The sequence below is a fragment of the Gossypium hirsutum genome, chromosome D11 (assembly GCF_007990345.1).
Source record: "Gossypium hirsutum isolate 1008001.06 chromosome D11, Gossypium_hirsutum_v2.1, whole genome shotgun sequence".
NCBI classification, from domain to species: domain Eukaryota; kingdom Viridiplantae; phylum Streptophyta; class Magnoliopsida; order Malvales; family Malvaceae; genus Gossypium; species Gossypium hirsutum.
Genome location: NC_053447.1, coordinates 23,434,410 through 23,448,074, shown reverse-complemented (window position 1 = coordinate 23,448,074; position 13,665 = coordinate 23,434,410). Strand labels below are relative to the sequence as shown.

The 13,665-nt window shown below is 35.6% G+C and overlaps 2 protein-coding genes and 2 non-coding genes across 4 annotated transcripts; all 4 read left to right on the top strand.

The window, feature by feature from the left end:
- On the top strand, window positions 1–2,645 carry LOC107913120 (nuclear autoantigenic sperm protein). Its single transcript, XR_005921272.1, has 6 exons — window positions 1–435; window positions 738–992; window positions 1,147–1,355; window positions 1,472–1,562; window positions 1,721–1,991; window positions 2,078–2,645. It is a non-coding gene; the product is annotated as a nuclear autoantigenic sperm protein (transcript).
- Window positions 2,646–3,777: 1,132 nt separating this feature from the next.
- TRNAI-AAU (transfer RNA isoleucine (anticodon AAU)) lies at window positions 3,778–3,851 on the top strand. Its single transcript has one exon. It is a non-coding gene; the product is annotated as a tRNA-Ile (tRNA).
- A 493-nt stretch (window positions 3,852–4,344) lies between these two features.
- Window positions 4,345–5,996, top strand: LOC107913117 (oxygen-evolving enhancer protein 1, chloroplastic). Its single transcript, XM_016841578.2, has 2 exons — window positions 4,345–4,924; window positions 5,131–5,996. Exons 1-2 carry the CDS (start codon window positions 4,685–4,687, stop codon window positions 5,887–5,889), a joined length of 999 nt encoding a protein of 332 aa, XP_016697067.1. The 5' UTR covers window positions 4,345–4,684; the 3' UTR covers window positions 5,890–5,996.
- Window positions 5,997–9,635: 3,639 nt separating this feature from the next.
- LOC107913116 (CASP-like protein ARALYDRAFT_485429) lies at window positions 9,636–12,312 on the top strand. Its single transcript, XM_016841577.2, has 3 exons — window positions 9,636–10,239; window positions 11,713–11,845; window positions 11,937–12,312. Exons 1-3 carry the CDS (start codon window positions 10,109–10,111, stop codon window positions 12,129–12,131), a joined length of 459 nt encoding a protein of 152 aa, XP_016697066.1. The 5' UTR covers window positions 9,636–10,108; the 3' UTR covers window positions 12,132–12,312.
- The last annotated feature ends 1,353 nt before the right edge of the window (window positions 12,313–13,665 follow it).

Below are 13,665 nucleotides of genomic sequence, written 5' to 3'. Positions count from 1 at the left end.
TTAAAAGTGTGGGGAATCAGTGAAGAATTTTTTATGAATAGAGAAAACAGATTTTCTCCCTATCTTCTTTTTCTCTACCTTTCTCTGCTCTTTTCTCTCTTAAAAATTCTACTCGATTTTTGAGTGTTCAACACTGAAGAAGAAGTTACGGCGGTGTCCGGTGACGATGACGGAGCCAACCCCAGAACCGAAAAAGGTGGAAACCCTAGAAGTGCAAGGTTCAAAAGAAGCCATTATCGAATCTGCGGTTCGTGGAGGTACCGAGTCTACATGCAATAATGAGAACAACACTGAAAGCTGTGGAATTGCTCCGGATATTGGCCGAGCGAAGGCGCTGGAGTTGGCAGATGAGTTGACGGAGAAAGGATCCAAGGCTTTTAAAGAAAACGATTTCACCCAAGCTGCCCATTTTTTTTGCCGTGCCCTTGAAATCAGGTTTAAACCTTGTGCTTTCTGCTTCATCTGATCTCTTTTCCATTTTTTATTTAATTTATGAGGAAATAAACTAAATCTATGATTCAGGGTTTGGTTTTACCCCCTTTTTTTTCCCTTTCTTTTAAGAAAAATAAAAATTTTAACTTTTTTCATTAACTTGCATTATTATAATTTATGTTATGTGAAGTAATTAAGATAGTTTCAAAGTGCAATTAGGGGAAAAAACCCATCAAACAGAGGTTTAGTGAATTGCCATTTGTAGTTGAAGTTACATTTAACCATTTAAGGTTTTTTCATACTAGGGGTTTGCATCACGGTGAACTTGCAGTCGCATGTCTCAACGTGTGCTATCTGTATGGACGCGCATTGCTGTGCAAGGCTCAAGAGGAGACTGGTCCTCTGGTTTCTGTTCCGGAAAAGGATGGTGAGATTCTGCAAGACTCGAACAAAGAGGGGCCGACCAAAAGTGCTGTAACTCGGGAATCTTCAGTTGCTTCTGTATGAAGCAATTCGGAACAGGATGGCAGTATGTATTCTGAGGGGATTATTTACCTCTAGTTGAATTGAGCAGTGTAGTTGAATCTCTTTCATTTTCGTTCACATTGTTGTGAATTGTGCATAACAGCTGCTCCACGATCAATGTTATAGTTCATAAACTAAATTGTTAACTGTTCTTTTACACATTCAGTTGGATTTCGTTCTGTGTTTCAGGTGAAAAAGACAGGATAGTGACGATAGCGACACTGATGATGTGATTGAAGCTGAAGCAAATGAGGACATGGATGAATCGGAATTGGATTTGGATTTGGCATGGAAAATGCTAGATACTGCGAGGGCAATTGCTGAAAAACAGCAGTTGGGTGACACCATGGAGAAAGTGGATATTTTATCTGCATTGGCTGAAGTTGACTTGGAAAGGGGTCAGTACTTGACTGCTCGTTGTAGCTTGTGTATGCTTTGTTGAGGTGGGGGGGAGGAACCCTCTTTACCAGTTTTTATTGAAGCATCCATGTTTTTTCCTGTTATGCTTCTTTAGAGGACATTGAATCTTCACTTGGCAATTACCAGAAAGCTCTATCCATTTTGCAACAGCTGGTTGAACCAGATCACCGGCAAATAGCTGAACAGTATCCTTGTTAAGGTTGAAATATCTTTGTTTCTTCGATTGTCCCAGGTTCAATTAAATAATGCGGTATCTTGGTCAGTTGAAGAAATGTGGATCTCCTTAAGTCAACCCTTCAATGTCATTTAGTTTTTATATTTGCTGCTTAACTCTATAATTTAGGAATTTTCGGATTTGTACGTGTTTGGAGATTGGCTCAAACCCCAAAGAAGCAATTCCATACGGTCAGAAGGCCATCTCAGTTTGCAAGTCTCGGGTGCAACTGCTCACGAATGAGATAATGATTTCCACTGGATTAGCATCATCTTCAGCTGCCTCTGAATTGGGTGACGGTGAACAACTGTCTAAGGGCTCTCCGACTGTTCTATCTGTCAAAGATAAAGAATCAGAAATTGACAATCTTGTTGGACTTGCTGAAGACCTGGAAAAGAAGGCAAGTGCAATTTTGATGATCTATTTGAACTAAATAATAATGATGTAAAACATACTTTATTATTCTGTCTATTTTCATATTTGTAGCTTGAAGATCTAGAGCAGCTGATCTCCGACCCAAAGTCAATTATTGCAGAAATCCAGGGAATGGCATCTGGCAAGTCAAGGGGCGGTGAGAATAATGCATCTCCTGCTGCAGTGAACTCTTCACATATGTCTCCTGCTAACAGCAACGTAGATCATTTTGACTCTCCAACTGTTTCCACTGCTCATACAAATGGGGCCATGGCGGTCACTCGTCTTGGCATCGTAGGAAGAGGAGTGAAGCGTGTTTTGATGAGTGCAGGTGCCGTAGAATCGAGCTCAATAAAGAAACCTACAATTGACCCATAATCTGAGGGAGGCGGCATCAGTGCCTCCTGATTTTGGGTCCTAGATTTTGATAATGCCTAACTAGTAGTTATCGGGGTCTGCCGTTGAATCTTACCATCTGTAGTAGCAAACTACAGTTTTGGTTGCCTGTATTCATAATTGATATATTCTGCTGTAATATGCTTCTGAAAAACTCTTACCATTTTCGTGCAAAGCTCTCATCTAGTAGTGTATCTAATATGTAATTGCGGTACATCAATGGTTAGATATAATCATTTCCCTACTTTTAAAAGCCTGATTGGAATTTTTGTATTGCCACATGCATTTATCCTTTTATGTTGCTATTGGTGAATCTTAAACAGTGCCAACCTTTTTTAATGCATTGACATATCTATCAACAATTATTATTATTATTATTATTATGAAAACAGGGGCGGAAAGGATAGTTGCGAGTGAATAGGACGACAGGAATATAACTAGGCAAAGCGATACAAACAAGAAGATAAGCAGGCAAAGTTTCTATTTTACTATTTAGCTAATTATGCAACAATGTGTTCGATTACATCAAAGCAAAGGTTTCATTATAAAGACTGAAAAAGGAGAAGGATAAAGAGATGTGAAGCAACATCAAATATCAGTACAAGATTTAAAAATCTTGCCAGCGAAGAAATTCCTAAAGAATGTGTTACAGGGTGGATTGCAGGCAATGTGGAAAGTACACTTGGGGTGGTTGTGGGAAACATCTATCCACCCTCTATGCCAGCATAGATGTGGGAAAACACTGCATGTGCCGATCATGGCCTGGCGTTGTCATCCCATCCACAACTAATGCGACAAACAACAACAATAATCAGCAACCTGCAACCCCAGTTTCAGGTTATAGTTTTTCTTTGACTTTTTGGTGTATGAGGTTACTTGTCATAGTTTTAGTTGCTCTTTGAGGTCGTCTAATCTTTACTTCAATACCCAACTACAACATATTGGGAAAATGGGTATTTTTATTTGTTGACATTTAAACCTGTTGTTTCGAAAAAGCGAAAGGAAAGATGATGATCATGATAAGCGAGCTAGGGACAAAAAAGCCAAGCTTGATGTTTTTGGTTGAATATGAATATGAAACAACTTTAAAGTTTTGTTTTGCAGGTAACCAGCAATCTTCATAAATGCTGTGGATGCATGCCAGATGTCAGAGGGTGCTGCCTTAAGAGAAATGATAGGGCTAATATATGAATAAATTAAGCAGAGGAATAAAGAAAGGGGTTGGTTATTTTAGACTGGTTTTCCCACAAACAATGTCAATTCTCGTTGATAATCGTCAATGACGAATCTGTCTTTCCACGTGTATGAATTATTGAACTGTTATACGAAATCCTGTAGCCTCTTGATTTATATAATAAAATCTCATTTGCCATCAAGGCCTATTAGCTCAGCTGGTTAGAGCGTCGTGCTAATAACGCGAATTTCACAGGTTCGAGACCTGGATGGGCCATTATCATTATTTTATGATTTTACTTCTCTTCTAGTTTGGGTTGGGCTTGCTACTTTGGACACTTTTTACATCCTAGTCGGAACCCAAACACGACAGAAGCTGATGAAATTTATTTGGTCCCTGTACTTGTGTAGGATTTAAAATTTTGTCCCTATACTTAAAATGTAAAAAAAATCAATCATTCTAATTTTTCAATTTAAAAATCCTAGTTCAATTATTATCTTTGTTGGTAGTTTCTATCAAAATTTGTCGACTTAATATATTTATTTTCTATCAATCATATGAGAAAAACCTAATTAGAATTTCAAGTTAACAAAATTTGACAAAAAAATACTTACGAAAAATTAAAATATTTTGACAGAAAGTACTTGTGATTTTGATGATTGCACTGAAATTTTTAAGAAAAAAAAGTAAGATTTAATTTTTAAAATTTTTTAAGTACAAAGACTAAATCTCAAATTGTATCAAAATATAGGGAGTAACAGCATATGTTAACCAAATGATTTCCAACTCAAAGTACTCTCTGAGCATGATGGCCCCAGTGGAGGAAGGGCAACCACCGGAATTTGTATGGCAGAACTAACTTTAAGAAAATCTGTAGTCCCTCACATCATCCACTCTGACTAACACCCATTTTTATCCCATTTCACAAAATCTCCACGTGTCATACCCTGAAACCAAACACATTACCTTCATCCACCAATGGGAACTTCCCATATCCTATCCCCTTATCTTTACTCTCACCATTGCCACCAACATAATTGGCCCCTAAATTTCCCCTACGCTCTCACTAAAACAACTCTCTCTTCTTTGTTTTCCAATAGTTCGTAACAATGTCGGTCTCACTTCAAGCTGCAGCTACCCTGATGCAACCAATCAAGGTTGCTGCACCATCAAGGACCAATGTGCTGCTCAGGTCCTCCCAGAGCGTTTCTAAGGCCTTCGGTTTGGAGCCTGTTGGTGCTAGGCTCACCTGCTCTTTGCAAACTGACCTCAAGGACTTGGCTCAGACGTGTGTTGATGCTACCAAGCTCGCTGGTTTCGCTCTTGCTACATCTGCTCTTGTTGTCTCGGTATTTACTTCTCGCCTCTCACTTGCTTCAAATTTCTGTATTTATTTTTATGTAGCTTAGGTAGGATTCTTAATGAGCTTGCATGGTGTTGTAACTTTATCATTTGGATTTTTTATTTGAACCAAGTATCGTTGATTGCATACATAAGGATCATATATGATCCGTGATCTGAACAAATATGTTACAATGACTGGTTTGTTTTGAAGGGAGCAAGCGCTGAAGGAGTTCCAAAGCGGCTAACCTACGATGAAATCCAAAGCAAGACATACATGGAAGTCAAAGGAACAGGAACTGCTAACCAGTGCCCAACCATCGATGGTGGTGTCGACTCTTTTGCCTTCAAGCCTGGCAAATACTACGCCAAGAAGTTCTGCTTGGAGCCCACTTCCTTCACTGTCAAGGCTGAGGGTGTTAACAAGAATGCCCCTCCTGAGTTCCAAAACACCAAGCTCATGACCCGTTTAACCTACACCCTTGACGAAATCGAGGGCCCTTTCGAGGTATCCACCGATGGCACCGTCAAATTCGAGGAGAAAGATGGGATTGATTATGCTGCCGTCACAGTTCAGCTTCCTGGTGGTGAGCGTGTGCCTTTCCTGTTCACCATCAAGCAATTGGTTGCATCAGGCAAACCTGATAGCTTTGGAGGAGACTTCCTTGTACCATCCTACCGTGGCTCATCTTTCTTGGACCCAAAGGGGAGGGGTGGCTCAACCGGGTACGATAATGCAGTGGCCTTGCCTGCTGGAGGAAGAGGGGATGAGGAAGAGCTAGCCAAGGAGAACAACAAGAGTGCTGCATCTTCATCAGGGAAAATCACCTTGAGCGTCACAAAGAGCAAGCCGGAGACCGGTGAAGTTATCGGTGTGTTCGAGAGCCTTCAGCCATCTGACACTGACTTGGGTGCCAAGACTCCAAAGGATGTCAAGATCACTGGTGTCTGGTATGCTCAGCTTGATTCATAAACAAGTCTTGTATGAATTTGTTTATTCTCGGCTGAGGTTTTGTAATTTTTAAACAAGTGTTGCTAAACTTTGCAGTAATCCACTGAGAAACCCTTATCTTCTTTGTATGTTACTATGTTGGCTTCTTATAATAATTTTCTAAGCTTCTACTACAAACCCGTTACTTTTGATCAAAGCACTGGGAATCCTGGAAACTAAATAATCTCACTCTCATTAAGGAGTTTGAATGTAAATGATCAATAAACGGCCTTGGTTCTTCCGTGCAAGTGGTGGTAAAACCATGGCTTCAAGTACTTCAACATCACGATCTTCTTCAAAATCCCTAAAGAAGTAGATAATAATCCAGTAGTTAATAAACATTTAGAAGATGAAATACTTGTACAACTCTCCCCAATGTGGATCGTGAAAACAGGGCCTGGGCAAAATCAAAACCAAGTGTGGCTGCTATGAAATCTCTTACGATTCTTGAGAAAGGGCTTGATACAGCTGAAGGGTCCTTAACAAATGTTTTTCCAATAGGTTTACATGCAACAAGAGCAATAGCTCCAAATGAGCCAAAGCTTTCAACAATCTTAGTACACTTGAACGAGAGTCACAGTTCACCCCAAAGCCGATCAATCTAAAGTCCGAGTTGAACTGCTCAGGAAAAACCTACACTTCAACCAGGCCTCCATTACTAAACACGAAAAGGAGGATTCAAAGCCATAGGAATGAGCAATAGCCACCAAAGCAAGCCATTACATCAGCAAACAATCAAACGCGATCGGATTAAGGTGAACAATTACCTTGATGCTATCGAACGCTTGAAAATAACTTTTATTGTTGTATAATAATTTATAGGAAATTACAACATAATTAAACATGTATAAACCCATCCTAATGATTGGATAAAATTGTTGGGTTTGTTTTGTCATTGATTAAAAGACACAAGTATGGTTTTTGGAGTAGATAAAAGATATGAAATCCTAGAGTAACTTCAGGATTTTACTACACTTTACCTATAGGAAATTAAAAGACTAGAGTTTTTAGGGGTTGAAATTTCATTAACTCTAGTTTCAGCTTCTTAACTTAAGATATCATTAATTTTGTAGGTCTTTCACATGTAGGAGAAATATTTGTAGTAACATTTCTAATATAGGGTTTTAATAGTTGTAAATGAAAAGTTATAGGCATAATGACTTATTTGACCCTTTAACTTTACAAAAAAAAGAAGCTATTTTAGCTCTTCATTTATTTTTTTGCCTTTTTAGCCCTTAAAGTTGTATTTTTTATTAAATCACCCCAAAATGAATGGAAAAGTCAATTTTTTTTAAAAATTTTGCTAATGTTATATGTGAATTGCCACGTGGATGACATGTCATCATTTAATTAATTTTTAAAATTTTAAAAATATAAAACTATTTTTTAAAATTAAAATTATATTTTTAATAATTTTAAATTTTAAAAAATTAATTAAATGTTGACATGTCATTTACATGGCTATCTACATGTATGCCGCATCAATAGAGTTAACAAACATTAAATTTTCCATCCATTTTGAGGTGATGTGACAAAAATACAAGTTCAAATGCTAAAACGAACAAAAAAAATGGATGGCTAAAATGATTTTTTTTTGTAAAGTTGAAAGGTTAAAGAAGTCATTATGCCAAAGTTATAAGTAATCAAGAGTTGTATCACTTGATTATTGATCAAGAGTTGTCACTATTTATAGTGATAATGTATGTCACTTAAATATCAAAAGTTATGTCATATAAATAGGAGTGAAATTTCATTTGTATGTAACACCAAAATCACATCAAAAGTTGAAAAACACAAGTTTCTTTTATTCTCCTTCATCTTCTAATATTCTTAGATTGTTCTATAAAGAACAACTTCAGAAGTTTCTTTTTATTATCCTTCATCCTTAAAAATAGTGGCATGGTTACAAGCCTTGAAGCCTTCGGTTAATTTCTAATAAGATTATTTTATCTCCACACGCCAACAATTTTAAGATTTTTTTTTTTGGAAAACTTATCAGATATTAATGAAGGCGTATTTATTTACACGACACTACAAGCATGATACTAAAAGGATGGCTATTGACAAATGTAAATGCATCAAGGTCAATAATCTTATCAAAAATTGATTTAGAAGAAACCTTTATCGCAAGGACATGTATGTCAAATTTATCATTTTATTCATGTTGCTTGAATTTGATTTAAAAGTATAATGTCTAATGCATTAATGTTTTATGAAAATCAAAAGTTAGTTTATTATATACATGATATTTTACATGCATAGTTATGATTGATACATAGTTATATAATATATATTTATATATGTGATATGCATATATTTTTGCAATCATGAAAGGAGAAAGAAAAGATGTTAATGATGTCCCAGTTGGTGCCTTAAGTCAAAAACATATGTTTATTTATTGATTTTAAATCCGAATAATCTTGTTTATTTGATAAATTTTTAAAGACTTTTCAAAAAGACACTTGTGTATTTATTTGTACATTATATATAGATGTTTGGATAGAGTTGAAATAATTATTTCATTCCATCCAAATTGTTAGTGAAATTTTTTCACTACAATTCTTTCTGTCTCGTGAACTTGAGATATAAAATTATTTGTTTTATTAGTAACTATAGTTAATTATATACACCCTAACGATTCACTTGACCTTTTTCTTCTGGGTATCCTTACTTAAGAGGCGAATTTAGATTAAACAATTCTACTTTTTAAGAGTCTAGATTAGAGAATGAATTCATTAAACAGTATTTTCTATACAACTATTGATTTAAGTCTAGTATGCTGGCACTCAAATGAATAATGACACCCTAAATGTTGTCCAATTTACTCTCCCAAACTCTTCACTTGCCAAAGAAATAACTAAATAAATCAATGAGTGTACCACCCACATAATAATACCAAATAAAACTACTCCTCTTAGCATCTTCAACAAGTCTGATAAAAGGCTGAAACTAGAAAAGGTTATCTTTTCAATTTCAGAAAATGTTTATAGGTAAACTACAAAATTGTTAGTGTATTTTTATTTTAGTTATTTTAAGTTTAAAATTTAATATTTTGGTCATCCCTTTGTTAACTCATTAGTGGTGGTTTTTTTTTTTACATAATAATAAATTAACCCTCAATTTTATACATTTTGTGAATTTAGCCTTGATTCTTTAAAAAATAAAATTTAGAAATTAGAAAAACATAAAACAAAATATTTAAAAGTTTAATTTTTGGTAAAAATATGTAGAAAATTATAAAAATATTTATAAATAAATGAATATATATTTTTTTCATTTTCAAATATGAAATTTATTTATTAAATGATAATTTTATAAATAATAATAATAATCTGGAAAAAGAAAGATGATCTAAGTGTAGACAATTTTGAATTCATCAAAATAGTGTTTTGTGTGAATAAACTTATAGTTTCCTTGCATTTGGTGCCTAAAATGACAAGTCAACTGATGCTGTAGTGTTTTGATAAATACAGATAAGAAATAGAGAAAGTCGTATAATTTAGAGGGAAGTGTTGAAAAAGCAGAAGCAGATAGACAAGTAATATTATAAACATTGGGTTGGAAATGATTGAATCATGGGTGTTCCAAACTGTAGGATAGATGAACCACGTCTTTAGAAATGGAATTTGTTCTCTCTTAAATACCATTTTGTGGGGTTCCAATTGTCTTGGCCCGGCAATCAACTTTGTATGGTTCCAATTATTCAATGTTTAATTTCTAAATATTTCACCAATTTGAATTTCATTTGCATTTCAGAAATAAAATATAGTAGCTTCAACTCAACAGTGTCTTGGTAGTATATACGTGAAGGAATGACACATTATTATTTACATCGTCAAAAGAGTGGACAACCCCCGGGAATCCACTTACAAGAATCAAAAATGGAGAAAAGAGGGACAGTCCATTTGTAAAATTAAGAATGAGAGAGAGAATTGACATTGACCCAAAAGCGCCATTACAACAACTTGGCCTCCTCCTCCTCCTTCATCCTTCATCATTCACCCTACCCATCTCCTCTTTTTCCTCTCTTTCCATTTCTTCATCCTATTCCTAGGACTCCACTGTTTCTCTCTTTTTCTTTTTTACTCTAATTCTATTGTTTCAATCCCTTCTCCTAGTGTTTGGCCTCTGCTTTTTTATTGGGTTTTAGGGGAATACACTGAAGATGAAGAAACAGAGAGATAAGATGACATGAGGGACGATGGAAGCAGTGCCAGGGGCGTTGGGAACAAGCGCCAGCTTGGCTCTTCGTTTGGGACAAACTGTTTTCTCCGCTGCTTCACTTCTCTTTATGTGTTTGGATGTTGAATTCTATAGCTATACTTCTTTCAGGTAACTGTCAACGTTTTAAGATTCTTCCATTTATTTGGTCATATTTTATCTTTCTTCCTCTCTTTGGCTTTTAATCTTCAATACCCATGCCTCTTTGTTTCTGATATTTGCTCGGAATTCAATTCGTTGTCAACTTTTAATAGCTGGTTCTGGTGTTACTTTGGGAACCTCCAGGGAAAAACTATCACAATCGTGATCATTTTAGTGATTGGTCTTTAAGGATTTGGATTGAGGTTAGGCAAGCTTTGTGTGTCTTTTTGCCATGTAAAATAGCGGCTTTACCATGTTGGAGAGAGCAAAAGTACTTCTGGTTCCACTGGTATCTTCATGGAAATTATTTGAAGGGAAGGGCTTTTGGGCTTGGGCAGAAAATGAATTAGGTGAATTTTTTTTTTTTATGAAAACAAAAGAATTTAAGGTTTAAAAAAAAGCCATTTTCAGGAAATCTTGCTTCTTGCTTATGGATGACTGCAGGGAAAGGTGCCATTTAATGATTGAAAGGGTAAAGTTGTGCCATTTAATGATTGAAAGGGTAAAGTTATCTGAGAGTCTATTTTGATTCAGGGATATGCAAAGATCAATTGCTTTTTGTATGGATGACTGAATTTGGACTTTCAACAATTAGAGTTATCAAAACCATTCTCAATGTACATGACCTGTTACTTGGCTAGTTGTTGAACTAGACCATAGAATATAATTTATTTGCTGATGATATTTGTTATCCAAGGCTGGATTCCGGACTTTTCCTCTGTTAAGTTTTCACTAGGTGAATGGAAATGCAAAAAATGTGTCTTTTTTTGTGTATAAAATGCACAATGTTGGGAGCATTTGTACAAGAAAAAGGCTTTAATTTAAGCAATTAACAAAATGGCCGGAACCAAATAGCTCATCAAGTGCTAATATCAAGGATGATTAAGCTTGATGTCAAGGGAATCAAGATAGTTAACAAGGTGAATTGTAAAAGTAGATAGTGGTCTTGTATGGCTTTTGCATTTAAACTTTATTCCTTGACTTGGGTCCTCGTGTTTTGCATGTTTCTGGAAAGATGAAACTAGATAATGAGGCATTGTCTGTATCTGCTATCTAACTTCTATAGATCAGCACAAACCATCTGGATCAATCTTAAGACAATGAATATAACCACTTTATTCTGTACTTCAAAAACATAAGACCATAAGTACCAATTTGCTATGACTGGCATGGCCGTTTTACCGTATCTGTTCTTGCAATTTCAAAGCCCTTGCACTAGTAACAGAAGCTATTGAATGATAAAAAATTGCCATAGGATAAGGTCTTCTATTGTCTAAACTTGCCTTGTCTGTGGTGTTGTTCGATCAATTGCAGGTACAAACTATAATGTTCAATTGCTCATTAGATATAATGATATAGAAGAGAATGTTTGTGTTTTCATTGTTGGTCACCAATTGTTGGGTGATAAATCAATCTCCAATTTTCCTTTACATTTTTTCGCAGCTACTTGGTGACAGTCATGGGTTTAGTGACTCCATGGAGTGTGTCATTAGCACTGGTTGATGCATATTCCGTGTTCGTTAAAGGCTTACCACGACAACCAAGGGTACTGCTGGTTGTCATTGTTGGAGACTGGGTATGTTACAAGGCTTATTATGCATATCATCACCATGGTGTTATCCCTTATCATAATTTGATGTAAAAACATGTGTTTTATCTGATTGCAGGCCTTGTCATTTCTCTCACTAGCCGCGGCTTGCTCAACTGCTAGTGTGACAAGTCTCTTGGTCAATGTCAGCTCAACATATTGCCCGTCAAAGATATGCAGTAGATATCAGTTGTCTGCAGCTATGGCTTTCATGTCGTGGTTTCTATCCTTTGCTTCAACTCTCTTCAACCTTTGGCTCCTTCCGTCTTTGTAGCGACTCGCAACTTCCTAGTTCCAACCCTTTCTTCATACACAAAAAAGTTCAGCAGGCAGATCCTGACAGTTCCTTAGATGTTCAAATTAAGAAGTGTACATTGACAGTATCATATACAAACATCAAAATCTTGAACGATAAAATTGAATTTCAATATTTTTTGAATAAAGTTTGTTGCCAATTTACGATTCAATGATTCATTTATCTAGTTCATACAGTTTATTAAAAATATAACATTCAGCAAATTCTTGCAGGTGGTGAAAGAAAAACTGCAGCTACAACTGCAAAGGGTCCCTTGCGGTTGTACCAAAATGACCAACTAGGGCCATTTCTTAATTACCCCTTAAAAATCCACCAATTTCAGCCAAACATTCCAAAGCCCTCAAATCACCCCTCCATTATTATCTCGACAATTGTCCCATCAATGAACAGACTTAAAAAGCAAATCCATGTTCCAAAGTCAAAATCAACCTCCATTGCCTCACCTATGAACTGAAATTCTCAATTTTCATGTTATAGTTTAGTTCAATTTTGAAGGGAATGCTTGAGGGTAAGGGTACAAAAGTTTAGCATTGTCTAACTTATATTTATTTGACTAAAAATATAAGAGATGTATTAATGAACTTCACTCTTTTGTTTTTCAGATGTTATGCAATAACAAAAAGTACATAAAGTCACCCTCGAATTTGTTTTGTTATTAATGTAGTTAAATCGTCATCCAACAAAAAAGGGAAATAGTAGGAATTCCTAATACAATATGGAAAACTTGTGTCCTACTTCTCTTAGAACTATGATTTCCTTATTCTCATATATGTGAGTAATACAAATACGTATATATTAGGAGGAGTTTCATATGTGAATTGTGAAATAAAGAAATTAAGAATGGAGGAACAGAATAAGGTTGAAAGTAGCGGGGTATTGCCATCTTTGGAAGCCAAGTTGTTTAGTTTATGTGAGACCCATGCCTCTAAATATACATCGTCTTGTTTAGATTGTACGGATGAAGGATGCTTGGAATCCAAGGAACATCATCCCTCTCACCAAACTCTTCATGTAAGTTCCTCTCCACAAACACCCACAGTTTTTCTCATAATCATAGTTTAAAAACAGTTCATTAATTTCATATACAACAAACATGATGAATAAATTTTATATCGAATAGGTTTAATTTAACGGTATTTTAATCTAAAAATTATATTGCAGATGAATGGTGAGAGGATTTGAATTAATCAAACTCCACATTCTTATAGGAGGAAGAGTAGGAAAGGGATTCCAAGTAGATCTCCGTTGTTTTAGATATTTATTTGAATGTATTTCGTATAATTCCAACATTCAATGAGAAAAAAACGTATATATACCACGTTTCATTGTAGCAAATCTTTAATACAAATAGGGTTCATAGCAGTTAACAACAAAACCAAAATCCAATACTTGGGCAGTCCGAGGTTCCATAGAGTTGCTGCCTAACACATTGATTTCCTTCTCTAAACATATGTTTCATAAGAAGCCTCGAATCAATATCGTGAGCATTTGA